This window comes from Gambusia affinis, linkage group LG08 (genome assembly GCF_019740435.1).
Source record: "Gambusia affinis linkage group LG08, SWU_Gaff_1.0, whole genome shotgun sequence".
Lineage (NCBI taxonomy): Eukaryota > Metazoa > Chordata > Actinopteri > Cyprinodontiformes > Poeciliidae > Gambusia > Gambusia affinis.
Window position 1 is genome coordinate 16,201,069 of NC_057875.1, and position 26,967 is coordinate 16,228,035.

The 26,967-nt window shown below is 39.5% G+C and overlaps 2 protein-coding genes across 3 annotated transcripts; one reads left to right on the plus strand and one right to left on the minus strand.

The window, feature by feature from the left end:
- Positions 1 to 77: 77 nt before the first annotated feature.
- cnot2 (CCR4-NOT transcription complex, subunit 2) lies at positions 78 to 10,416 on the plus strand. 2 transcript variants are annotated; one of them, XM_044124543.1, is made up of 15 exons: positions 78 to 184; positions 2,632 to 2,757; positions 2,865 to 2,937; positions 3,126 to 3,273; positions 3,349 to 3,522; positions 3,606 to 3,685; positions 5,278 to 5,403; positions 5,572 to 5,696; positions 5,805 to 5,922; positions 6,252 to 6,408; positions 6,490 to 6,551; positions 7,611 to 7,660; positions 7,750 to 7,850; positions 9,224 to 9,368; positions 9,454 to 10,416. In XM_044124543.1, the coding sequence occupies exons 2-15, from the start codon at positions 2,650 to 2,652 to the stop codon at positions 9,538 to 9,540; spliced, it is 1,554 nt and encodes a 517-aa protein (XP_043980478.1). In that variant the 5' UTR covers positions 78 to 184; positions 2,632 to 2,649; the 3' UTR covers positions 9,541 to 10,416. The 2 variants fall into 2 exon arrangements, with proteins under 2 accessions (XP_043980478.1, XP_043980477.1); XM_044124542.1 differs by having other exon boundaries at positions 102 to 184; positions 5,569 to 5,696.
- washc4 (WASH complex subunit 4) lies at positions 9,780 to 26,967 on the minus strand. The gene is made up of 33 exons (XM_044124541.1): positions 26,797 to 26,967; positions 25,250 to 25,389; positions 25,120 to 25,173; positions 24,959 to 25,024; positions 24,816 to 24,861; positions 24,659 to 24,726; positions 24,487 to 24,569; positions 23,436 to 23,478; positions 23,228 to 23,331; positions 22,195 to 22,315; positions 21,983 to 22,106; positions 21,767 to 21,894; positions 21,514 to 21,674; positions 21,307 to 21,433; positions 20,489 to 20,614; positions 20,250 to 20,357; positions 19,964 to 20,110; positions 19,777 to 19,856; positions 19,316 to 19,421; positions 18,948 to 19,064; positions 17,717 to 17,885; positions 16,600 to 16,754; positions 16,436 to 16,510; positions 16,258 to 16,362; positions 16,029 to 16,163; positions 14,570 to 14,678; positions 14,411 to 14,477; positions 14,211 to 14,297; positions 13,153 to 13,300; positions 12,965 to 13,061; positions 12,674 to 12,870; positions 12,318 to 12,408; positions 9,780 to 12,204 (listed from the first exon to the last, which is right to left on the minus strand). Exons 1-33 carry the CDS (start codon positions 26,855 to 26,857, stop codon positions 12,140 to 12,142), a joined length of 3,510 nt encoding a protein of 1,169 aa, XP_043980476.1. The 5' UTR covers positions 26,858 to 26,967; the 3' UTR covers positions 9,780 to 12,139.

Consider the following 26,967-nt stretch of genomic DNA (forward strand, 5'->3'; position numbering starts at 1 on the left):
TAGAAATCTTTACGTTTTTATTAAGAGGCAAATATTTAACTCATTTTTGAAGTACAGTGTTTACAGAGATCAGCTTTGTGTACGGAAGTGGTCTGCAGGTCACGAGGTCAGAGAGTAAAGGCTCTTTCGGCTGGTGCTACACACAGCCATCTTGGATCTAACGAAGCGAAGTGAAATTAATGCGGTGAGCGGATTTTTCCTTATTATTTCTCCCGTCTAATGGGGTCGGTCCTGATGTTATCGTCCAGTTGGCCCTTTGTGTCTGCTTGCATCCCCTCCTTATCAAGACACAGCGGGTCGTTAACCTTTAACACCAGCAGAATGTTGCTGCTACAGCTGCAGCTACTTCCAAACGGAGCGCTAAGTTAGCCAAGGAAATTGACCGCTGAATGTAGATATGTGAGTGCAGATATGACCAATTCCAGCTCGGCATTACCTGTTGTTGGATCGCTTAATTGTAGTGTTTTGTAATTCAGCGGTTGTCACCTTTCTTTGGTGATTGCAGTGGGTCATTGGTGAGCTAGCAATATGCTAACTTAGCATGCTAACGATAACCACTTAGCTATAGTGTTGGCTAGCTGGTTAACTTAGCTTTGCTGCTGTGTTTAAGTGATAATCTGTGACTGAGACGCTCTAACAATGGATGCATAGTCAGAAATTAATAGCCAGTTGGGCTGTCATGTACATTATTTATTTAGACACTTATCATCGGTCAGCTGTTTTGTTTTGGAAGGTAAACTCTGCTGTAGCACATACTTTGAAATACAGATGGAAGTTCATAACTCACTTGAACACTTTTCTAAAACAGTCTTCTTCGTGTGTGATCTGTATGTTCAAGTAAATCTTAAAACATTCTTACCAAACGAATCGTTAATAACTCCCCATCCTCTTTTTCAATTAGTTTTGTTTTTAATCAGACAGGTGGTGAGTGATGTTATAGACGGACTATAACACAACTTCTTTACTACACAAATGATGTAACCAGGGTTTAGAAAATATGTTGTCAGAATATAATGGTTTACCCTAAGAGACAGGGATAACACCACCACAGGGGCAGGATGCAATCAATGTTAAAATTAGATTGTTCTTTGTTTGAGGTGGTAGTTCTGAATCTAACAGAAAATGAAATAATTACAAGACACTTTTTGTGTCAAAACACGTCCTTATCCTTTATGTTGGCATGTAATTGTTAAATTAAAGAGCTTCAAAGTACGTAAATGGTTGATAAATGTGGTTATAAACCAAAAAAGTGGTGGTTGGCGTTGTTTGGTGACATTTGATATTTACAATAGATTAAAGGATAAAATATACTAATTATTTCCATGAAAAGTAAATGTGTTTAGACAGAGTCAAAAATAAAAACAGCTAATAAAAAAGGCTGGTTTTTTTTTTATTGAAGATTGTAATAGTCTGAAAGAAAACAAGAAATCCCTGCTTTAGATTCTTTATGTAGCAGATACAACATGGGAAATAGATTAAGCTAGTAAGGTTATAAACAGCGCACACCAGCAGTGTAATACAACCAGTTGAGCAAGTTGTTTAGAGCCTGAACCTGACTTAATTTTTTGATTGTTCTTGAAGAATCATTTCTGAGACATTCTGAAAATCTTGCAGTTTTTATTTGCACATGTAGTTGTCCGGCTCATAAAATAACCGCTTGCTATACTGTCCTAAAAAATGGATTGTCAAAAAGCTCAATAACAAACAAAATACAAGGCATCATCGGTAGCATGAAACAAGAAACATAGTCTCTTTTTGGCATTTCTGATTTAAATAAAATGTCTAGAAACGAGGCGAGGAGCAAAGAACAGCAGTGGTTGTCAACCACCACCATCAGAGAAACACACAGCAGTTCCCTCAGACTGTGGGGCGAGTTGTGCACATTGTGAAAATTAGAAATTCATTCACCGGGTGAACGCTGTCAGGCAATTTGGTCAGCATTTTTACTTTGATGTTTATTCTTTGTTTTTATCTCCACTAGTAACCCATTTATTTTAATTAGCTTAATAATTTAGTAACTGAGCCTCTACAAACAGCATGAAATGTAACTGAGCAGCGTTTACCAGTGAACTCTGAAGTCAGTTTTGTGCATTTTTACTAAAATAAGTGTAGTGGGAAAAAGTGCTCTCCTGTGATTAAATATTAAGTGTAAATAGCTCTGTTCTGCCCTGCATATAACAAATAAATTAATATTTTATGCACCTGCCAGCTGTAACAAAATAGCCACTCAAAGGTAAAATATATAAAATACTCAGCATCTTGTTTCAGCCCTGGGTTTTAATGTAGTCGAGTCTTAAATCTATTTGTCTCCATCCTTAGACGACAAAAAATTCAAAACTGCTTAAAAATGGTTACCTGACTTCCCACCACATACTTATTTGGCAATGTCTTGCGATATTTGTAAGAGCTAAATCCGATTTAAAAAAAAGTGTAGATTTGTTGTAGGCATTAATTAGATTTGCAATAAAAAAATGATCTCACTCAGTGGGTTTCTGGTGTTAATGAATGTAAAGTCAAATCAAATTAAAATAATTAGAGCTCAGCAAATGCTGCCTTTGTTTTTTCATCCCTTTTTAAAAATTATTTGCTTCCTGAATTATCATCTTTAATATAAGTTATCTTTTTCCTTAGGTGACCAAAAAAAAAAGCATGTTTGGTTCTAGAAAACCCTTTCCAGATTTCGGCGACGGAGTCGACAACGACTTGGCTGATGACATGTACTACAACCAGTCCATGTTCCACAGGTCGGACAAAGATGTAAGTTTTGACCTTTGTGTCAGCGTTTTGTCCCTTACACTGGCTAATGCTGCAGAAAAATATTGTTTGTAACGTTTGCTGTGTTGTTAATGCCTCTTGTCCTCCAGATGTTGTCCTCGCCTTCGCCATCGTCGTCCAATCAGTTGTCGCAGCTCGGTGTGAGTTTGTACGGCCCACAAAGTGAGTTCTTGTATCTTTCTTGACGAAGGGCTACTGGACAAAAGTTTCACACCATTTGTTGTATTTGCACATCTTAAGACAGTTTGAATGTTTACAACTAAGCAGATGTGATCTGGAAAGTTTTCTGTTTCGTTTGCAAATGTTTAATTTTTATTTTGTTGATTTTTAAATTTTTTTTTTTCCTGCAGGTGCAATCGGCTTCCCAGTAAGGAACATGGGAAACAGTACGCCTCAGTTAAACCGAAATCTAACACAAGGGACGCAGCTAGCAAGTCACATCACCCCAACAACGGGTGTCCCCTCCATGTCCCTACACACCCCTTCCTCGCCAAGCAGGTGTGTGCTGTTTCCTGAGGCTGAAATTTGAAATGGTAGGCAAATGCCTTTATCTTCTGATCGTTTTTCTCTCAGGGGAACAATATCTAGAAACATCCTAAACCACTCTCAGGTTGGTCAGGGCATTGGGTTAACCGGCAGGACCAGCAGCATGGGCAGCTCAGGGCTGGGAAGTCCAAACCGCAGCTCACCCAGCATCATCTGTATGCCCAAACAGCAGCCAGCGCGCCAGCCCTGCACCATCAACAGGTAGGTCTTCCTAGTGTGATGGGATGGGATGGATCTTTGTGGAGGTCGGCTGTACACTGTCAAACTGCTGTTTTTATCTGCAGCATGTCAGGATTTGGTATGAACCGCAATCAAGCTTTTGGGATGAACAATTCATTATCGAGCAACATCTTCAATGGCACAGGTTGGTGGATTTGACCTGAAGGGTCGCAAGAGCTTAAAGACCAAATCTCACCCATTGCACCTTTTCATAACTCTGTGGGTATTTTGGGGCCAAAAAATTCGGTTGTACCACATGTTGAAGAGGTAGTGCACTGGTCCTGTTGTCACTGTTGATAGTTCCTGCTATCTTTGGTCTGACATAACACAGCTTCTACATTATTGTCCAGTTTTACAGTGTGTCAGAGAGAAGAGAACCCAAAAAGTGGATTAAACAGGAATATTTTTTCCAGCTTTACGCCATCTTAGATAATTGTTTTATCCTAAACCTTTGGGTCTTGTACAGGATCTTCTTTAGAAGCCAAACAAGTTGTTATCTAAAGTCGTGGCCTTCATGCCCTCACCACCAAAACACCTGACTGCATGCAGACTAACGCATATCATAGCTGAGCCTGGTGAGGAACCTGAATGAAGAGACACCAGCTATGAAGGTCCATTGTTTGGAAATAGGAAACATAAAGTTGGTCAGTTGTTTTCAGCATAAGCAGACATGCTTGTCTGCAGACACAAAATATAAAAGATTGCTAATTGTTTTTCTTCCTAAACCAAAAACCACTTCTCTCCTTTGTACTTCTTTGGCATAATATCTGCTTTTAGCATGTAATGCGATAATGATTCTTTGTTCTCTCTGATCATTTTATTGAGGTATTAGACTTAATATGTACAAAACATATTCATATTCTCTTTGGCGTTAAAGGCCAGGCCCAATCCCTCCCAGGAGTTCTCCAGGACCCCCAGATTAAGAACTACTAGAAGTCTAAATGGATTTATGTTGGTTTAAACCAATTACCTGGACCCAGTTGATAACATGTAAGCATTTTGAGGATGACCTACAAATATGTAGGTTTTTAAGACTGCATATTTGTCAATATGTAGTTGTATTTATGCAAATGTTGTTAGTTGGCTAAGCCCAAATTTATTCTTTCGCCTTGCATAATTAGAAATCATCAAAATACCAGTGGAAACATGCAAAAAGTTGGTAAACAATCACAGGGTTTGATTGCTGTCATGCCAATATAATTTTTGTACTGATCATTGACAATATTTATTTTTTCTGCTTTTTAAAGAAAAAGCATTGTTCTTAAACAATGCTTTTAGATTATTTTAGTGTTTGTTAGATATCAAACATCCTTCTTAGTTGAATGACAGTGATTTTAAAATCTAAATCTGCCATGGCTTAGAAACATTTGCCTACACAACCATTCAGTGAATTAGAGAAGTTCATTTTGTGTCACTTATTTATGTATTTCATTCTATTAATGAATGAGGGTGGGGGGGAACTGAAAGAATATATTTCAGAAAACAGACGATGTTTGTTCAATGCAGCTTCTTTAGCAGCTGCATTGAAAATGATGCAGCTGCTAAAGAAGCACTCAAATTGCTCTTTACAAAACTGCTGGAAGTTCAAATAACCTTTGAATGTGTTCTTTTTAATATTTGTTGAACATACAGATGATGAAACCAAGTAACTGTTTTGTGCTCATTGTAAAGCGCTGAAAAATGAGGTCTGGGAAAAATTTGGAATTTTAAAATTGAACTGTCTTCCTGTTGATGCAGATGGGAGTGACAATATAATGGGCCTGGATCTGTCAGACTTCCCCGCATTAGCAGACCGGAGTCGGAGAGAAGGGACTGGAAATCCAACACCGGTGCTGAACCCGCTGGCTGGACGCGCTCCTTATGGTAGGCCATTAGAGGAGAGCTAATGCTGCATCGACAGCCGCTCCATTGGCTTCATAAAACCACTAATAGGGTTTGTTTTAGAGCAGGTTGTCTCAACACTAAGAATAATTGCTCATGTTATTGTTTTGCTGGGATTTTTTCCCCCCCTGGTGTTTAAAACTGTTGAAGTTGGCATGGTAACAAAGCCATCGACTGATCAGACACAAGACTTCTCCATACATAACGAGGACTTCCCCGCACTGCCTGGGCCAAATTACAAAGACCCCACACTCAACAACGATGACAGCAAAACTGTAAGTTAAAGCCACTCTGGTACTTTTTCCTTCTACTTTTTTTTTTTTGTGACGACTGCAGAGTTAAAAATGTAATCTTAATTTTGTTTCTTCGTTTGAATTGTTTAGAACTTGAACTCCACAAGCAAGAGCACATCCAGCACAGATGGTCCGAAGTTTCCTGGAGACAAGACGACCTCGTCACAGAACAACAACCAGAAGAAAGGGATCCAGGTGTTGCCCGATGGTGAGACTTCTCAGCCAATCGTATCGCTCCAATTCCTCTGAGACATCCCTTCTTAATCCCACAACTTGGGTGAGGCAGCTGGGCTCGCTACCCTACATTTGGGGTTTGATAACTGTCAGATAGGATAGAGCAAAGCAGTGTAATATTGAACATGAAACAGGCTATAATGTTATATTTGAGGAGAAGTAAGTGGCTTGGTTTGCTGTCTACTTTGTGCATAAATTACAGTGTAAAAATGTGGCTTTGGTTTCACAGTAAGTATTTTCTGTAGATCACCAGCTCACTGCTGACCTGTGGTTTGGTGACTCTGGGTCGCTCCTCTGTTGCAGGTCGGGTGACAAACATTCCCTCAGGAATGGTAACGGACCAATTCGGCATGGTGGGCCTGCTGACGTTTATCCGGGCCGCAGAGACCGATCCGGGGATGGTGCATCTGGCGCTGGGAAGTGACCTCACAACACTGGGACTCAACTTAAATTCACCAGAGTAAGATGGCCGTTCACCTCAGTTATGTTCTTTCAAGAACCTTGTCATCTATGGGAATCATGAGAGTTTTTATTTTGACAGAAACTTGTATCCAAAGTTCGCCTCTCCCTGGGCGTCTGCACCATGTCGACCTCAAGACATCGGTAAGACTGCAGCTCTGATTAGTTGAACTAAAAACACTTTCATTCTCCACTTGGAGATTTCCAAATGTGGTCATGTGACGACCCCAAGCTTTAATGTGTTTCATTAGGAGGTAAAAGATAGACAAACACAGAGTAGTCAATTACTGTAAAGAATAAACATGATACATGGTTTTAATAAATATTTCTAGGTAAATATAAAATAATTGTGGCATGCCTTTGTATTCATCCCCAGTGAGTGGATACTTCTACAAGTCTTTTGAGGTGGTGTCTCTTTTGGCTTTGCGGTCACTGAGGCTGACATTTTGTGCCGATTCTTCCTTTTTGGAATCGCTCAAGCTCAGTCAGACCGAATGTAGAGCATCTGAAAGCATCAATTTTCAAGTCTTGCCACAGATTCTTTAGTACATTCAGGTCTGGCCTTTGACTGGGCCAGTCTAGCATGTGTTCTTCCAGGTCTGCCCTGTATTTATCTTCCTGTTAATTATGACCAGCATCATCACACCAAGACCGCAATCAGAATCTGCTTTTGTTGCTGAGTTTGTGCCTGGATCAGCCCAGTAACAGTGGTTTGATCTGTAGACTGGTGTCGTCTGTTTCACAGATGGGTCTGCTGAGGTGCAGCTGGTGATAAAAATCTGATGAGCTTCAGCTTGATATAAGCAGCCATTTATGTAGAGAGGGGAGAGACAGGCACCGTTGAAGGAACAGCTGGATTTATAATGGAATAACATTATACAGATGGATTATTATAGACAGTTGCATCGGATTTTATTAAGGAGTATGTATGGGGAAGACACACTGAGTGTGGAAAGGTATTCATTAGTAAGATCATGTATCTTTATGCACTATTTGGTATTGTTCTGTGACCTAAAATCCTAATGAAATACATTAAAGATTGTTGTAAATTTTCTATAAAACTTTCATATATAAGTTTTATATAAAACATATACAAGTTTTATACAAGTTAGAACTTATATGAGCTTTTATATAAGTTTGTGTTCTGGTGGAATCTGTGGTGACTGAAATAAAATAACTTGTATTTTGGATTTATCTTCTTAGATTTCCATGTTCCGTCGGAGTATTTAACCAACATCCATATAAGGGACAAGGTAACTAGGAGCGCCAGATAACACTTTAGTTTTCAGTTAGAGGTTCTAAAAAAAAAATAACTTCTTGTTTTAAACTGTCCTGTGTGTAGTTAGCCGCTATTAAGTTGGCTCGATACGGTGAAGACCTGCTGTTCTACCTGTACTACATGAACGGAGGGGACCTGCTTCAGATCCTGGCAGCTGTGGAGCTGTGAGTCACTTGATTTCTAACATGTAAATATGCTCAACATGCAGGTAAAATCAGCTGGTGATCAAAACCTGATGAGCTTTAGTATGATATGACCAGTCACCAGGTGGTCCAAAACTCAAAAATCTGGTCTTTTTCCGGTCACCCTGATATCTGCTGTCTTCAGTGTGGATGCTTTTACTGAGTGAAATGAAACGTTTTCACTGTCCGCTGTTTGAAATGAAGTCAAACGGAGCACAGAGATATAAAAAAGCTTATTCATTTAGAAATGAACAAAAATAAAACCTGTTTCATTGAACTGTTTTCACACAAGCCTTTTGACCTTGCCTCTACTTTCATATACACCAAATAACAAACTTTTCAAAGACTAAAAATGATACTTTTACAGCTATTATGAAACTTTTTAAATTATAATTACTTAAGAGGGATCAGAATCATCTCAAATTGTCATTGGCAAAGCAAATCTGCAAACAAAACAAAAAAAAAAATGATGCAAAACTGATCAGTGGTTTTGGACAACGTGTGACATCTTTAATTGTCAAGATGTCCTCACATTTTACAAATTGAAGAATATTTCTTCTCTAGAAATCTCTAAACTTGACTTGATGAGCTCAGGTTGTCCATAATGTAGAGCAGGGGTGCCCAAACCTTTTGCGACCAAGATCTACTTTCTCTCTCATCAGCCGGCTGAGATCTACCTCATGACACGAAGACATAAAAATTGTAAATTAAACTCCATTGACTAATTACGAACGAGGTAATTAGTCGCAACATTTACAAACTACAGCGGCTGTAATGCGCCACAGCAAAGGTAAACAAAGGTAAAATAACCCGAACAGGTGATCAACTCAAAACCGCTCCTACCTTTTTACTCTCTCTCTTTGTAGTTTAAGCACACCTATTACCGTGGCAACCGCCTGCGCCCAGCAAAACGAGCAAAGATTACGTTAAAAACACAACATTCAGTCCGTTACGATATCAAGTTTCCAGGCTTGATATTTATTTCTCGATTATTAATCAGCGCTTCCCTGAACACAGCGATGGTTGATTGACTAAATTAGCTAGACGGTCTTTGAGTCGCCTTTTTTTTAATGGAACGGAAACGCACTGAATTGCACAACACCTTGTTGAAACAATAATTACTGAAAATATTAAATTTAACACATTTTGTTTTTTTAAAATTACCATTCTTTAGTGAAGCTACAAACGTTTAGGATCTTAGTGAATATTTTGATAAGCCTGTCAGAAGAGGAAGTGCTGGTGTCATCGTCCTGGCGGCGTTCAGTTTGTCACCTACTGCCGCGATCGACGTATTGAGCACCCCTGATGTGGTGATTTACTGTTTGTTCTCGGGTTTTCCTCTGCTTGCTGTCCAGCTTCAACCGGGATTGGAGATACCACAAAGAGGAGCGGGTTTGGATAACAAGAGCGCCCGGCATGGAGCCCACCCTCAAGACCAACACCTATGAGAGAGGCACCTACTACTTCTTCGACTGTCTTAACTGGAGGAAAGTAGCCAAGGTAAGAGTTGAGGCCGCGTGTTTTAGATGCAGTGATTGTTGTGGTTTAGAGCGACGAAGCTTAAAACGTTTCCTGCATCTCTAAGGAATTTCATCTGGAATATGACAAGCTGGAGGAGAGGCCCCACGTGCCGACAACGTTCAACTACAATCCAGCCCAGCAGGCCTTCTAAGGCCCAACCAGTCCAAAGGCTGCAGCTGTTCTTGAACACAGCACTGCTGTCCAGGAGGGGGCACTGTGACGCACACAGCTAGGGTTTTAATTCCTGGAGGATTTGGCTAACCGACTGCAGGGGTTGTCGTCGTCGTCGTCATCAATAAAACTGTCCTGCCTTTCTGAATTTACATTCTGCCCGAAAAACACACTTGTTCCGTTTTTATTCTGTGTTCCCGTTTTTCTTTCTTTTTTTTGTCTTTTTTTTTTGTCTTTTGAGCAGGGTCTGTGTTATGTTTACGTCTCTGAACCTGAAGCCTGTTTACTACCAGAGAGGAGGACAAACCGTGTGATGCGGGACTGTGACAGAACAAAGGTTTCACCTTTTAATTACAGCAAGTGTTCAGAACACAAAACGGCGAAGAAAAAAAAAAAAAAGAAGCAAAGTTAACATCCTCAAACACAAGTGAAAGGGTGAAAGAAATGCAATGTTTTTTGTTGCACTATATTTAGTAATAAAAGAACACAAAATTTGTTTGTGCTTTTTTATAACACTCCCATCACACATTTTCCATCTTTTGTTTTTTTGTTTTTGTCTTGGATTTGGTTTCTATATACTTTCCTTCATCGTGTTCCATCAAACTACATCACTTCCTCTTGACTGCTGTAGTTGCTCCACCCGGCACTTTTCTGCATCTCTCTCCGTTTGACTTCTGTGCCAGCAAAACATGGACGTAAAACCCTGCGAGGCGACTTCGGTCTCCACAGTCGTGGGGAAATCCTCACAGAGGCGGAACAAATAACACAACTTTCCTCGAGAGCAAGCAAAACACTTTCCAGTCTTTGTTACTATTTTTGTAAAAAAAAAAAAAAATGTGTACATTTTGTTTTTTTGCATCACATAAGACTATATGTACGAATGTGTATATATGATTGCTACATATATATATGTCTGTATATATAAATATATATATCTATATGATATCTATTTTGAGAGAAATTTTGCCCTGCCTTGTACCTCGTTTTTTTTATGAGGCGAGCATGGATATGTGGATGTAATGAATTTTCTGAAACTGCTGGACAGGGTGTCATTTTGGCACTGTGGGCACTTACATCAAAGTAATATTAATAAAACAATAACGGAAAGGCCTACATCTCACTTTTCCCAGTTCGAAAAGGAAAGACCGGAGTGTACGAAGCGATCCCTGTAGTTGCAGGCCAAAGTAAAAGAAGGGATCCGTTTTAATTCAGGCAGTAGTGAAGACGATTTCATAGGGAAATGAGAAGACTTGGATTTGCCTAAAAAAAATCGAAACCAGTCTTGTATTTTTTTGAAGTCAAAGCTTCTTTCCTTTGTATTAAAGCAGATGCGGCTTTCCTGAACCACCGTGTGTTGTTTATCAATAATTTCAACATCAACATCAATAATTTCCGTGATTTCAATGTTCCTCCCCACACCTCAGGAAATGAATTGAGGCCTGCAGCAGCGCATGTGCTGCTCTGATAATTTTCATATGTTATGAAGAAATGGGGACATACAGGAAGAATTTGTGAAGACTGCAGATCATCTGGTTTGTGCATTTAAACTGGAATTATTTTTAGAGGGAACACATCAAGGTCACTGGAACCTGATCCTGGGACTCAATTAAAGATGATGAAGCCACATCATAAATTTAAGGGCATAGGAAAAAAAAATATTGAAACCCAACTAATACCATATTCTTTATATTTATTGAGACATTACACATTTTAAATGGATGTGCTACCAGACCTTTGGAGGGGCTCTAACTTTAACCCTAACCCTACAACAAAGCTCTTAGTGCTACCCGCTGATTAAAACTAAGTAAGAACCATTGTACCTTCCTATGATTTGGAAAGGCATCAAATAAAGAACACTGTGAATATTGGGAGTTACCAGACATCTTACTTGGTGCAAGAGAAACAAATCTAAATTTGACAAAAAAAAAGGTTTATTAATTTCAAAACATCTGATCTAAGTTGGTTCAAATGTTAGAAAAACTGTGAAGTCATCTGAATTGTGATTTTAAACAATTTCATTAATATCCAGATGACAAAAAAATCAAGGTAAATGAAAGTAAATGTTTTCCACGTGAACAATTTCAGAGAAAGTGGTCGACATTTTCCACCAGGAAAACCTTTTGAGTTATGAAATGGCAAATTTGCATCAGCTGTGGAGTTTACTGTTTGCACATGAATTATCAAAACAAGAACCCAGAGTTTATGAAGGCACATATGATTCATTTATACAATGTATAAAATGCTCAAAGAAAAAAACACTTGAAACAAATCATGAAAACTTTCTCTGTAGACATTTCCTCAGTCTGCCGAGGGTGAGACATAATAAACTGATTTTGTTTTTACCTTAAATTAGTTCAAGTAGTAGGCGCTTGTGTAAATGACTCACTGGATGTTTAGAGACACTTCCTGCATTAGCACTTAAAGTACACAGAGTTTAGAATAACTGGGATGTCAAACAAATCCATTGTTTGGCGAATTTCTCGGTCTTTTGTCCACAAACCCACTGAAACGGCTTCAGTGTTTTCTTTGCGATCATTCCTCTGCAGAGCTCTCAGGAATAATCCAGAACGGACTCGTGCTTACTTTGAGGACGACTCTGCAGGCGTGGAGCCTTCTGGAGACATTCCCACCTTCCCAGCTTCGTCTGAAGGACAAGAGGGCAAAACAACTTTTCATTTCAAAAATGATCAGCAAAGAAAACTGGGTGGTCCAGCATGACGGACAGACTGAGCCGACAACGGCACCACCAAGATTTACCTTTCTTCTCCTGGGTCTCCTCAGCTGCGGTTTGGTCGGCTCTGAAGAAGATCCTCGCGCTGCTTAATGAGAAGTAGAGCAGCTCGAACTCCTGCAAAGAAGAGAGAACTGTAAAATATACACCAGAAGGGAGAATTTTATTAGCGGAAGCTTTGAAGAATTACAAACAAATCCACTGTTTATCCCACTTCAGAAGGACAACTGGCTTTATTTAGATGGAACGTGCAGATTTTCATGAGTAAAATATTTTTAAAAAACCCCCCACATATTTCCTACTCCTCTGTGTTGGTCCTTCACACAAAATACGCTGAAGATTACGTGTGGATCATCATTGCTACTCAGAGTTTCTTAAACACCTGCAAGTAGACATCCAGCCTCTTCTGGGTGAGATTCATCGTCTGAAGCAGCTTCTCGTCCTGACCAGCCGACTGCACCGTCTGCTCCTTCGCCACGGCGCTCAGCTCTTTCCTGTACTTATCTCGGACCGCTTGGAACCAATGAAGAGAGTCGAACTCCAGGTACTGGTTCAGCAGCTTCAGGATGTACGCAACACCTAGAAAGAGAGAGAGAGAGAGAGAAAAAAAAACATCATTAGCTGATGGCAGCAAAAGAACAGCAGGATGCTTTTACTCTCCGACTGTGCTGACCCATCGCAAAGCCATCGTCTGTGAAGGAAGCTCCGGTTTTGTTCTTCTTGTTGAGTTTCTCTTTACAGCTGATTGAGTGCTCCACAAAATTCACAGTCTGAAAGTGAGATTTTGTTTTTTTTTGAGGGGTGTTGTTAGAAAACGTTTTCGCATAAAAAATACAGACGTCAGCTTGAAGCAGCACTGACCAGCGGCGGCACAATCATGTGGAAGTTCCTCAGGTGCATGTTCTTGGCGCTACGGAACTCGGGTGCAAACACGGCCACCAGCATCTTGAAGTACTCCGTCCCCTCAGCAGAGTTGCTGGTCAGATCGCTCAACACTGAATCCAGGACGCTGGGGAAAAACAAAATGACCGTGAAGAGCAAGGCCTGAGGACACTTTCTGTTTATTTGAATGGGCTGTGGTGCCACCTGCAGACGAAATACAGAAGTATACTGTTAAGGAAATATGACTATTTTTGAGTGCTTAAAATAGTTAATCTCATGCCATGTGCATTCAAGTAGATAGAGCATTCTTATTTGGACAAATGCTAAACAGATGTAAGCTAGCCAGGAGATAGGAGATAAATATTCTCTTGGAGGAGTTTAACCAAAACACTATTCTCTTGAAAGGCTTTAAATTAGGTAGGTAGGCCATAAACCATTTCTTCCCCTGCTCAGAGGTCAAAGGTCGGGGGTTTCTCAGAGAGGAGAGCTGCATCTGGAGTTGATCACAGCCTGGAATTTTAGGAACTTCTGATTTTTTAATACATTCTTAAATATTAATAGCGTGTGTTCGATTAAAGTATATTACCCAAGTTAGAAGTATTAATCTAGTAGATGATGAATGTATTTGAAAATGTATTATCAGTGACAATTTCAGAATCAAAGGAAAATTGTTCGAATTAGAAAAGGAATTCTACCTCATTTCGTTCTGTGACAAGACAAAGATTTAAGTTTTTGGAGATGCTGAAATCAGAAAAGCAGAAACTAAGTTTGATGAAAATAACTTATAAGTTTAACAAGTAGTAAACGACTTTTGTTTCCTTGTTAATTCATACGGTGTTTTCCTATTGGATTAAACTCTGTAACACTGTGATGTCAGCACGCCTCGCTGTTTCCTTCCAGCCGTGAAGCCATCCGCTCAGGGACCCGGGAAGGAAGAGAGAGAGAGCCAAACATTTCCATATTAAGCTAACTTAAAATATCTCTTTCTTAATAATACCCAACAGTGAACGTTTGAAACTTTTCACCAACGCTTCTACCTGGCAGATCTTTGGGTTTCCTCAGAGAGTCCTTCCTCCTTAACAAGCTCCTCAAAGTTGACTATGTCTTCCAGGTCAGGGACAAATCTGAAAACGATCAAACACTTTGCTGAAAGCTTATTTCAAAAAAAAAGAAAAAAAAAAAAAAAGAAAAAACTGGGTCTGCACAGATCTGAAAAGATTACTTAAATTTCTTTTACCTGATCGCGCTGCTGCAACAGTGAAGGCCTCCAGAACGGATCATGCGGACGTAGCCCATGGCGTTGCCTGTAAGAAAGTGGTTTTAAAAGGGCGCTGCATTCATCTTCATCTTGGAGTTTTTTTTATTTTTTTTTATTATGTGATGGAGAAATTCTCACCAATCTGGCTGATGAGCTGTCTGAACTGATCCAGATAGCTCTGCCCATCAGGAGTGAGGCCGAGCTTTCTGATGCCACGGTTAAACTTCTCTGCCCGCTCAAATGGATACTGCAACATACACACGCACGCATACACACACAACAGAAATGTGAGTAAGAACTGGAAGGGAGTAGCGCAGAGAGAATTAGAGACTACATCTACAGTGCCTTTTGAAAAGTATTTATACTAGTTCAACACTGCTATGCAAATTCAGCATCTTTTCTCTCTGAGACACAACAGGCCAAACTCCTGTTAGAATTATTATGTTTTGATATCACTCTTACATTAGTAGTTTTATATTACTAGTTTGTATTTCATTTGAAGGTTTTAGTGTCCTCATCCTAGAGAGAAAGAACTTGATAAACTGTGTGTAAAGACATAACTAGCCTTTCCCTTAACCTCGAGCATGTTTTTGCAGGTGGGGTCTTATCTTCTTGTAACTCTCCTTAGTTGTTGTAAAACTGTCTGTGTGCAGAATTTAGTTTCTGCCCCCCCCCCACCCCCCCTTCCTGCTAACAGAATAACCCTTCCCACTGTCAAAATAAAATGTTGCTATTCACTCTCCCACATCCCATTCATTCCCTTCCTTGCTAATAAAAAGAAAAGCTTCTGCAAAGGATGGCAGAACACACGGTGAACAGCTGGCAGAGCCAGCCTGGCAGAAATGCCAAGTTTACTGCAAGAGTTCTTGAAGAGTAGTTGAAAAACTAAGTGACGTCGTCTGTGGTTCTTTTTTACATAGGTTGAGGAAATACCTATCACCTACTGACTCAGGATGTCACAGAATCAGTAAGCAAATCAATCAACCAATCACCATGTGGATTTTATTGGTCTGATTTTATGCATTGCTGGATATGAGCTGATCCTTCTGTCTTGTAAAGAAGATGGAAGATGACATTTTTGTGGATTGGTGCAAAGCAAATGAACTGAACCACATACATTAATCAGATGAACAGCCAACAAACCTAGAGTAACTCAAGAAGAGCTGCAGAAATCCACCGCTCAGGTGGAAAAATCTGCTGACATTTGGTGAGTCTTTGACTAATCCCTGGACTAAATACGAACCAATCCCTGCTTCACAGAGCAACAGGAAGAAAGAAAGTGGCAAGAAGTCCAGTTTAAAGTTTGCCACAAGTCATGTAGAGGAAACGTGGAGGAAGAAACTCAGGGGTCAGATAAGAACTAAACGCAACTTTCTATCAAACAGGTAAAAACTCAATATGTGGAGGGAAAAGCAAGTCGGCACATGAACCTGAATGCATTATCCTCTTGGTGAAACATGATGGTGCCAGAAATTATCCTTCTTCTCCAAAGATGTATGGATACTTTTAGAAAGGCACCGGACTCCCAAAATCATTCCAGAGTTCAACATTTCAGGAGTGGATGTACTTTATTGTTCCAAGCTACTGAAATCCTTACCTTATGGTCAGACTGATCCTTTATCTCCCTGAAAAAGCGGATGTCCTTAATGAGTCTGGACTTGATGTGTTCGTCATACATGAACTGGCTGAAGATGTAAAACTTTTTCCGCAGGAACTGAAAGGTAAAATTGACCTGACAGGAGAAACGGGACGTTGCAAAATGAAAGCAAAAACTCCAACTGAGACAACAGGCAGAACATATCCAGATGCGTTTGAGGAAAACTCACTGTGGTGTTCATGATGCCCGTGCCGTGCGTCCGAATCGAGTTTGCGATGTGACGGATGTTGATGGTGTTGAGGTGCTTGTTGTTACTCGCCTTTTCCACGAAGATCTGCAGGGGAAAACATCAGTTCAGAGCCCGCTGTGAGCAGGAGCGCCTCCATCTTAAGGCGGACGAGTCCTACCTGGTTGTTCAGGTTGTAGAGGTAGCGCGAGACAAAAACGTGAATGTTTCTCATGATCTCCAGAACATCCAAACCCTGAAAGAGGTTCAGATAGGGTACAGTTAATAAAGTCGTTTATTGGCGTCTCCCTTCGTCATGAGGTGCGCGGTGACAGCGCTCCGGACCTGCTCCAGAGTCTGGCTTGGCAGGTGCGCCTCCGTCATCGTGAGGCCGTAGCGCTGCGTGGCAAGGTTTCTCATCTCACTGTAGGTGGCCCAGTCATGCAGAGCAACAGTGGTCAGGTTGTAGAAAGTTTTATCCAGGTAGTGGGTCACATAGGCTGCAAGACGGTTGGAAAGCAAAAAATTAATAATCTCACTTTCCGCAAATCTTGAAAAGAAAGTCAAGTTCAGGCTAACAGTTTTAAGTAGAAAGGATTTACTGTTCCAGGGAAAGGCGTTGTTGGTTCGTTTATGAGCAGAAGCTGCATTAGTGAACTAAGGTGAGCAAATTAAAAAGAGTGTATGCATCAGCCGATCACTTGACTGCAATAAAAAAAAAGAAAATATTATTAAATATAACTAAAGTAAATTTAACATTTTGTTGTGTTGGTGAAATTCCAATCTTTCCCAACTCTGGAGCGCTTTGAGTTTCCTTCACACCTTAAATATCCTTAAAAAAAAGATCTATCTTACAAATAAGCTACATGCTAAAATAGTAAATTTTTTATTGTGAAACTTGTGGGAAAAAAAGTAAAAAATCCTGCCCCTGGTTCAAACCTACAAAGAGGATTTTGAATAATAAGATATGGATTCAACTCTGAGCTCATCTTACAGGTTTCAGTCTTCAGCAGAATAGCAGTACGAGTTGAAGGGGACAGTGACACACACACACACACGCACACACACACAAACCGTTTCAAGGAAGTCTAAAACTCTAGTGCATTTATACACCTTTAGAAAACCACAAACTGAAAATCTTTCAGTGAATTACTGTAAGAAGTCTGTTTCTGACCTACAGGTGAAATGGACTGCAGGACCACAATAATAATGCATAATTTAATCTCCTGTTTTAAAGTCCATTAGTCAAAAATCTCCAGCCAGGCAGAGATTCTTTAAACAATCAGGGTAAAAAAAAGTCTTGGATGTACGCGAGCGTGTGTTGACCCTGTACTGAATGGAGCAGATTTATGGATACAATTCATGGACCTTATTCAGAGGTCTTGCTGAATAAGTGTCAGCAAGACTAAGAAATCTGCCCGTAAAATGAGAAACATGTAGGTGTTTGACCGATTTCCTGCACCTTTGATGTGAATGAAGCGGTTGAAGAATCGGATTGGTTTAACGGAGAAGATGTGGGCCAAGTCCTTCAAGCCAACTTTAAACGGGTTCCTGTCGTCCAGCTTCAGGTGGGTGTGGACAGAGAGGCGCAGGTCCTTCTCGATCTCCTTACACAGCTTGTCGAGGAGATGCTGCAAAGAGGCGGGAATAACGACAAACGTCAGTAAAGCTGTGAAAGCTGGTGATTTACTAAAAGGCAAAGAAGGAAGACGTCAGACAGTCTGAATATCTCTTTTGCTAAAGCTTGTCTGACGAAGAGATCACAGTATTTAGGTAAAACGACCTTGAGGTCAGATGTTATATAAATTAACTCTATTTAAGGACAAACGCTTATGTAATTTGAGCCTCAGCAGAAAAACATAACCAATAACCAATAATTGGAGAGCACGTTTCTTCTTTTACCCCATTGGGCCTGAATGAGTCTGTTTTAAGTCAGCGGGTAACTTACTGTACGAACTAACAGAACTTTATTCCTGGTTGGCTGAGGTGAAGGTCAGCAGTCGGTCCTCATGAGGGCAGAAACTTCGCCGATTCTCTAATGGCTATTAGAGCTGATTCTCTAAAAGACACTAGAGAATCAGCTCCAAAGAAACATGTTTCTCTGAGGCGTGATTTAAGTTACAAATCATTTGCGTAGAAGGAGCGGGAAACAAAAAACCCAGTGGCAAAACACACAGTCAATCAACCATCTGTTCTAGACATTGAAATGCCCCTCTCAGTATGCAGCTATTTCCTCAAGCGTGGATCTCATGAGCCAAAGGTTAACGACTCTTACTTCCTCTAGTTAGTCAGCCAGTGGTCACTCTGGCTCCAGGGTGCTTCTAATTTGACACACTTCCTGCTGCTGACATCAGTGAAAGGCACACACATTGAAACACAAGACGTAGCTTCTCACAGTCCCAAGTGTTTACATTTGTAATTAGCATAAAAACCTATCATATTGGTTTATTATTATTATGCAGATGACACAAAGATTTAAATTCTTTCCAGTCGTGATAACCCCACACCAATAAAATCCATCCTGACCAATTTAATGGGTGCAACAGCTGATTCCAAGACAGAATACAGACGTTAGCTGGATTCTCGTTTTTGTTTTGTTTTTTTAACCCTGAACTAAAATACAAGGAACACAAACTGAAAGCAGTTTATTTAAAACGACATGTTTCCTCCTCATCTTTACTCACGCTGCTTACCTCATTGAACACGTCCATGATCTCCTTGTCAAAGCACTCCAGCAGCTGATCACACGACTCCAAGTGCTTAGCATAGAGCATGCATGGCACACTGTCTCTTAGCGCACTAAACATGTACTGGTCACGCCAATTATAAAGAGAAAAGCAGAAGGGGAGTCAGCTAACAGAAGCTGGCCTCACATTTCAGATGAGCATTATTACTGACAAGTTCAAATTCCTGCAATGTTTTTGCCCAAGACGAACAAAAGCGCTTACAGTATCTACAGTCATTATTGTTTCTTTGATTGTCAAGAATCTTAGCTTTCCAAACATATGTATGTGTAATTAGAAAGGGCTTTAAAACGAAGGGGTTTTAAGAGTCTGCTTACATGCATCCGCGCTGCGTCCACGGCATTGTCATACACATCGTCTAGGTAGATGGGAAACACAGCCCTGTGCCAGTACAGGAAACTGCAGTCACACTGGAGCCTGACCCTGAAAACGAAGGCAAGCATCAGAGAGTAGTATCCTTTTTTGACACACATTTTACCCCTGAGCTTTGTAAAAAAAAAAAAAAAAAAAAAAATCAAATAAAAATGATGAAAATAAGCTTTACTGATTAAAATAATATAATGTTCCCCTCATCATCTGGGGAACAAAAAGCACAGTGCATTCATCAAGAATGCTCAAGATAATTAATTTAATTTCTTTTATGGTCTATGGTTCATCACGTTTTATTGCTGAAGAAAATAAAGCTTTTTTTCCCCCAACAAGGTTTTAAAAGTTTCTGCTACTGTTGGAACTCTCCTCCCACCTCGGTCCCAGGCACAACGCAGAAAGAACAGCTCACCTTTCACAAAGCTCACTGATCAAATCCAGCTTCTTCAGCACCACCTGCAGCGGAAGCAGCTCCTCGTCTTTAAAGGTTCTCTAGGTAAAATAGTCAAATACAAAATGAGAAAATAGCCATTAGAGAATCAGCATTAAGTGTGTGTGTGTGTGTGTGTGTGTATTATGACTAAGATTTTTCAACGTACCAGCTGTGTGCCGACACACAGAGCCAGAGACGCAACCAGGCGTCGCTCCTTTGTGCTCGGCCCACTCAGCGCGTTTTCTGCAAGCACCAAAGACGAAAGGACATCCAGCCGCTGCTCGCTGTACTTCTTATCAGAGATCACCCTTTTCTTTTGGGGGCAGGAGGGTAAAATACAAAAAAAAAAAAAAAAAAAAAAATTTAAAGAGCTGAGAAAAAAAACTCCATCCTGTATAACAGTATTTTCCAAACTAAATATGTAAAACCATGATGGAGGTTTTTGTGCTTACCTTTGCATTGCTGATAGCACTGAGGGCCTGAGACTGGAGCTGCAGAGTGATGAGTGAAACAGAGTCGGCCACGACCATCGACCTCCTGTGAAATGTGTGCTCCACGGCCTGGGAGGAGAGTCACATGGGGAAAAAAAACTGTCTTGTTTCATATCCAGGACATTCTCCGCACGGCTTAAAGTGACTCGATACAGCAAGACCTCACATTATTTTGACAAGAGGAAAACCTGCAGACACACCTTGAGCAACTCAACCAATCGACAGAGAGCTTTAACAGTCGTCTTGGTCATGGGCCGCTGCATTGACATGTACATGTTCATAGTGGTCTTGATGATGGTGCCGATGCTGTAAGCGTACAGGATGCCCTGTGGGAAAAGGATTAATTAAAAAAAAGTACTTACACCGTCAAGTGATTTCAAATGTCAATGAAAGTCTTCAATCATTCTCAGCTGCATTCAGACTAACAGATAGAGTTGTGCTTGGCATTTTTCAGTTAACTTTTTTTGTTGAATAATTTCATGCTCTGTAGTTTTGCAACTGAAATGGAGCACATGTTTGTTGTTACTATTATTTTATTGCTAAATTATCATCAAATCTTGTTAAATAAACAAGGTGTGTGTTCTGGTTACAGGAATAGGACATTATTTCACACAAACCTTTTGAAAGGATGTTGAATTAACCTAACGTTCCCTGCCACATCCAATGTTAGGGTTATAACTGGTTCAGAAAATGTGCTTAAAAATATTTATTTTGCATCTAAAAAAAAACAAAAGAAAACTGAGTCCGAAGTTTTAATTCTGTCAAAAGCAAAGTTAAAAGCAGAACAAAGCAGAGAGGCAAATCCATGATTGACTGACCTGGTATTTGGAAACCCTTCCTCTGTACCTTTATGAGGCTCCTTTCCTTCTTCTTTAACTCTTCTTTCAAGTTTTCATATGCCATTATTAATTATATAAAAACCTAACTGGGTCAGACTGACCGTGATGAACAGATAGTTCAACTAACAATCAAAACAACTTCACAAAACATGAAAAAGCGAGCCTAGCTGAGAGCCTACCTGCACAAATACATTACATCTGCTGTTGAGGTCCTCAGCCAGTTTGTCACTTTTCTTCTCCTTGGACAGAATGGACTCCATCTTCATCATCCACGAAGTTACAAAAACGTAGTAAGACTGGACATCCCTGAAAAAAGTGGCACCTACAAGTCAGATTATTTTCGTTACAAGACCATCTTATTGCGAATGAATGTTACTTGTGCTAACTTTGTTAACGTTTGAGCCCTTTGCTGCAGGTAGGCGTCTCTCTGTGCTTTAATCGTCTGGAGACTCTTCTTGTCCATCAGTTTGGCAGCAGCCGGGACTTTAACGGTGAGGAAGGCGTCGGGAAACCAGATGATATTCGCAATCAGAGTGACAGCAGGAACCTAGAAGAGACAAAAAGGCGGAGAAATAAGTCAAGAAAATACTTTACAAATGATGAGGAGATGTTATTTTATCAAGCTAAGGACACGTCTACCTTTTTACAGATGTCAAGCAATGCTTTGTAGAGTTTTTTGTCGACACTTCTGAAAATATGAAAGTGCAGGACAAAGAGACCGCAGACTGCAGCGTACTTATCCCTCTGGTCAATTTCTGAAGGCTCGCCTTAAAAAGGAAGATAAATAAAACTTTGCTCAAAATGAAACCAGGTGAGAGGGCAGGACGATTTATCCTGAGACAGAAGGACACTAACCAATTTTGGACTCCACATTCGTGAAGATGGAGCGAATGTTGAAGGCGAACTCCTCGGCAAAGGAGCTGTTTTTGGAGACAGCAATCCCCTCTGCCGGGTCATCAAATCTCTGCTCCACGCAGGCCTGTAGGACATTGGGAGGTTAACGTTGCTCAAAGGAACTGCGGATCATGAAGGCAATAAATCTGCTGGACGGAAGGGAATAAAAGCACCTGCATTATCATGCCGTCCAGCAGCTGCCCCTCCAGCTTCAACAGGAGCTTCTCAAAGGGCTTCAGCTTTTCTTCAGGAATGGAAAACTTTCCCGGGTTGTGATGAACAGACTTCAATAACCTACATATAAGCATAAGTTATGTTAAATATGTTCAATCAAGGTAAGGTGACTACATTATTTAGTAACCGTGCAGAATGTCTAAAAGCTCTAACTTACTTAAATAACATTAGCATTTTTGATAACCTTCACAAACAGCTTTCAGCCATTTGTAAAAGTGAAATAAGGGAATCAGTAATGAAAAATTACAGTAGTTTGTAGTTTATTAGACATATTTTGACCATAAATGTTTGGCAAGCTTATAGGGGTAAAACTAACTAACTAACCCTTTCATTAATTGATGCTTTCAACACAAACGTTTTTGGGTCGCACAGCAGTGCAGTGGTTAGAACTGTTGCTTTGCAGAAAGATGGCCAAGAGTCTTTCTGCATGAATTGGTTCTCAACATGTCTGCTTTGAGTAAGAGTCAGTGGATGTGTTTAATAAAAGAGGAAATCTAGCATTTTTTTTAATTTAAAGTTGTGGAAGACAACTTTGCCAAAAACATGCTGATGTTTTTGGCATTAGAAAGCCTTTTCCTGTTAGCAGGAGGAGTAATAGCTTTGCTTTGTCTGGAAAACCAAGTAAGCCGTCCAAGAATAACTTGGCAAACGTGGAGAGATTAATCAAGGTAAAGTTTTAAACACTGCAGGATGTTTTGACATCATCCTGTGGTGATATCTGCATGATTCCAGGAATCTTTGCTAAGAGTCCAGTGTGAAGCTTGCCAGTGGACTTGCGTAAATCATAGAGTCAAACAGGATTGGTTAAAACTTTCCCACACTTTTTTTTTTTTGCTAAAAATAGCCATGTATCAGGACTTGGGGGATTTTTTTTGGCTAGAGATTGTATTGCACACATATGTGCAATGAAGTTCCCTGTGTTTGGTCGAGAAGAGAGAAAGTTGTTTGCGCATTTTATGTGTGTGTTTTGACCTTTTATACATCTTCCAGTGATCTTTCAGGGTAGCGTGATTTTCCATAATCTCATCAAGCGTCATCAGCACCACTAGCAGCTCCCCCAGGTGCTCATAAACCACCTGTAGGAGGAATGCAGAGAACACACAGGAGGAGATGAAGGCCAAGTTAAAAAAATAGATTGAAAATAACAATAATAAATAAAAACCAATAAAAGAAAACCAACCTGGAAATGGACACCAGATGATTCAATGATTTTGGTTGCACCCCTAAAGTACGACAGCAAACATTCAGCACACTTTAATTTTTTTTAAGCCAGCAAAGCAAGTAAAAAAAACAACAACAAAAAAACATTTTAACAACAAGCAAAACCCAATGGTGGCAGGATTGGACTAAATTTATTTTAAAAATCTATGTGCAATTGGAATGATTGATGTTTGGCACTAATTATTATCATTTTAAGAACTAAGATTGCTATAGAAACCACACTGACCCATCATCCAGGTGTACAGCATGACCACAAAGAAATACACCCCCTGGGTGATGAAACATTTTCCCACCCCAACTTACACTAATTATCACATTTTAAGTGTTACTGAATTCTTTGAAAATTCTAATGTTCCTCAGTCAGGCTGTCATTGGTGAATTGTTTGGATAAGCAGGCAGATGGATCGGCAAAATGTAAAAAAATGACATCCTTAATTTTTATTGCTTTTTTGAGATCGCAACAAAATGCAAAATAAGATAAGGAGAACTTTGGTAGCTGCAAAACAACAATTTATTTTCTAGATTACTTAAGAATAGTTCACTATTGAATAAAATATTTCTACGTTTTTTTCAGGGAAACATCTTAAAAATAAAAAAAGAAATGGACTGCTGATGTTGAGGGAGATTTCTTGGTTTGAAAGGTGTAAAGGATGGATTTATACACTTCATAATAACAAGTTGTGCTTTCAGATGAAGTGAAAAATATTCTTTAACAGAAACAAATGCTTGACAAAAATGTTCAAAACGTTCCAATACGTTTGTAAGAAAAAAGGCAAACCCCCCCCCCACATCAAAACAGAACATTTTACATAATCAAAGGTTTTTTTCTGCCACATATGTACGACAGAAAATCAAAATAAACTCATCCAAAATGAGTCATCCATTTATTACTGTCTCAATCATAGCAGAGTTGTTTGTCATGGTGTTAAGTCATAAAGGCCTCCCTTGGCAATAAGCTCATTAAATTTGATCCAAGACATTTTGTTTAGTGTTTGACCTGTGGAGCTTACTTGCTGCTGTTGTAGAGGGCAGCCAGCTGATGAATAATGCTGACCACCACTTCATAACATCTGGAAACAAAGCAGGACAGTTCCTATAGAAGAAACGAAAGATAATAAGTAAAGAAAACAAAACGAAAAGTGAACAAAGTTTATTAGATCAAGTTTAGTTTATACAAATCACCTGTAGGAATGAAATAAATCTGCCCATTTGAATCTGCGACTCGCCTTCAGGAACACTGGTTTCACACACTGCAATAAAAAAAAACAGTACATGTTACAGCCTTATTTTCAACTATAATAGGGATATTGTCTACAAATAATAGGAGCTGATACTCTACCTCCCTCTCCATAGAACAATAAGCCATTATAAAATTTGGTTTCTGCCTGGAAATGAAAGCATTAGTGTCCCAGAGAGCAAACACACATAGACCAGAGTAATCCAATAGAAGAGAAGAGTATTTTGTTTTTTAGCAGTGCTTACCTCATATTTTAGCTTCTTCACTTCACCGCACAGAGCAGCATAAACCGTTACAACTTTATTCAAGACCTGCATGCAACACAGGTGGTTAGCTTCATACCGAAGTGCAAATGCTTATTCATTTGATTTGTTAAAAAAAACAAAAAAAACATTGATTGTTTTACCTTGTTGTCTGTTTTAATTAACTCTAATAAAGAGGTCTGCTCATATGGGAGAAGCTGAAAAGAATCAGAGTAAAGCATGAGTTTAGTTTCTGTCATTTTCTCCTTTTCAGGTTAACGTGCAGCTACTTACTTTTAGAGCAATGGGGTCCAGAGTGAAGTCCCACACATCTCCAATAGAGTCATCCAGAGCCTCTTCAATGCCCTTCAGCTGAGAGGTGTATTCTTCCAGAAACCTGCTGTAGTTCTTCAGCTGAACCTCTGTGTGGATTTCTGTTAAATAAGAAGGGTAACAAGTCCATTCATGAAAGTAAATTTGATTGCTTTTAGTAAGCAAAATGAAAAATGTACTTATGTGGCCTTATTACATTCTAATGACAAATGCAATTTGAGTCTAGTAGCTGAGCAGTCGCTCTCCAGAGTTTTTGAAGGCATAAATATCAGGTGTCAAATATTTGTAATTAATGTGGTTTGTACAGACTATTGCGTTGTGCTAATAGACTGTACTTCTAATGAAACAAAATACAACAATTGGCTAGATTCAGACTGCTGTACTGTATGTTTGTAATCTCATTAACATACAGTACTATTACTATATGTAATAGTACTGTATTACTATTACATACAGTAATAGTAATACTGTATTACTTTTAGTATTATTATACTAATAATAATAATACTAATTACTATTAGTATTATTACTACTAATAATAATAATAATAAAAATACTACTAATAATAATAAATCTAATTTCAGTCCTGAGACTAAAATTAAAAATGTTGTCAAAGAGTTCATCTTATGGGATTGGTAGATTAAAATAAATCGTATGTCTACATACTTTGTTTTGTTTGTTTGTTTTTTTCTATACTCATCAATGGAGATCCATTTGGACAAGTTACAGCCAAAAGAAATGGAGCAACTTCAAACAGGTCTGGACAATGACTTTTATTCCTGTGGGCCTTAGTGTTGCATAAACTGGGATCTCTGTTGAATTTGATATCACGAATCTTAGCTGTTTTTCCTCTAACCAAGAAATCAACTCAGTCTCACTTGACTTGACGCCATTACTAACATTCAAATGTTACTTGTTAATATTTTCATCACTTGACCTAGGTATCAAATGCAAAAAAAAAAAAAAAAAAATTATTAATGCCCTATTTAAGGAAGAAACATTTCATGCAGTAATAGCAGGACACTGTAGGGACTATTTAGATAAAGATTCTGACCTGGATGGATTAAAAACATCTCTCCTTTACTGTACTCTTGAATGCGCTTTCACATTGAGTAAACATAGAGACCGAAAGTTTTATAGGTAGAATCAGTAATCACTAATTAAATCATACATGATTACTAAGTGTTAATGTAACTAAATTAAATTGGTTTAACGTGATCATAACTGTCAAACTGTCAGTTCTCCCTGGCGGTGAGCTAACGTAGCTAGCTTTCAATTTCACTCATTCACACACCAATTTCACGCGTGCATACTGCGTTTATTCAAACCAATCCACACATCTTAAATGTATCTATTTACAAAGTTGATACTTCAACTAAACTGCAGAAGGGTTTTCTCTATTGGTATCACAGTGGCTTAGCATTTGGCTAGCAGCATAAGCTAACACTGGAAGCAAACAGCAGCTTTAGTCCGCTCCTGCTTCTCTCCGGCCAGCATGGAAGACTTACTCTGAGAACCGTCGTCAAAACGGTCAAACTCCCAGTCAGGTGCGATGGTTTCCACTGCCATGTCTCTAGAATAGATCCCCCACAAGATCTAAACTCGGTTTTGTTATGAAGTAGGGCTGCAAGATCCCATGATGGACCTTGTGATTTTGGTCGCTAGTGCTACTGGGAAAT

Coding starts and splice junctions, on each gene's coding strand:
- washc4 (XM_044124541.1), bottom strand. CDS start 26,857: ATGGCAGTGGAAACCATCGCACCTGACTGGGAGTTTGACCGTTTTGAC. Junction 19,857..19,963: donor TGTGTGTCGGCACACAGCTG/GTACGTTGAAAA, acceptor TATTTTACCTAG/AGAACCTTTAAAGACGAGGA. Junction 14,478..14,569: donor ACAGCTCATCAGCCAGATTG/GTGAGAATTTCT, acceptor ACTTTCTTACAG/GCAACGCCATGGGCTACGTC.
- cnot2 (XM_044124542.1), top strand. CDS start 2,650: ATGTTTGGTTCTAGAAAACCCTTTCCAGATTTCGGCGACGGAGTCGAC. Junction 3,274..3,348: donor ACCCCTTCCTCGCCAAGCAG/GTGTGTGCTGTT, acceptor TTTTTCTCTCAG/GGGAACAATATCTAGAAACA. Junction 5,923..6,251: donor GATCCAGGTGTTGCCCGATG/GTGAGACTTCTC, acceptor CCTCTGTTGCAG/GTCGGGTGACAAACATTCCC.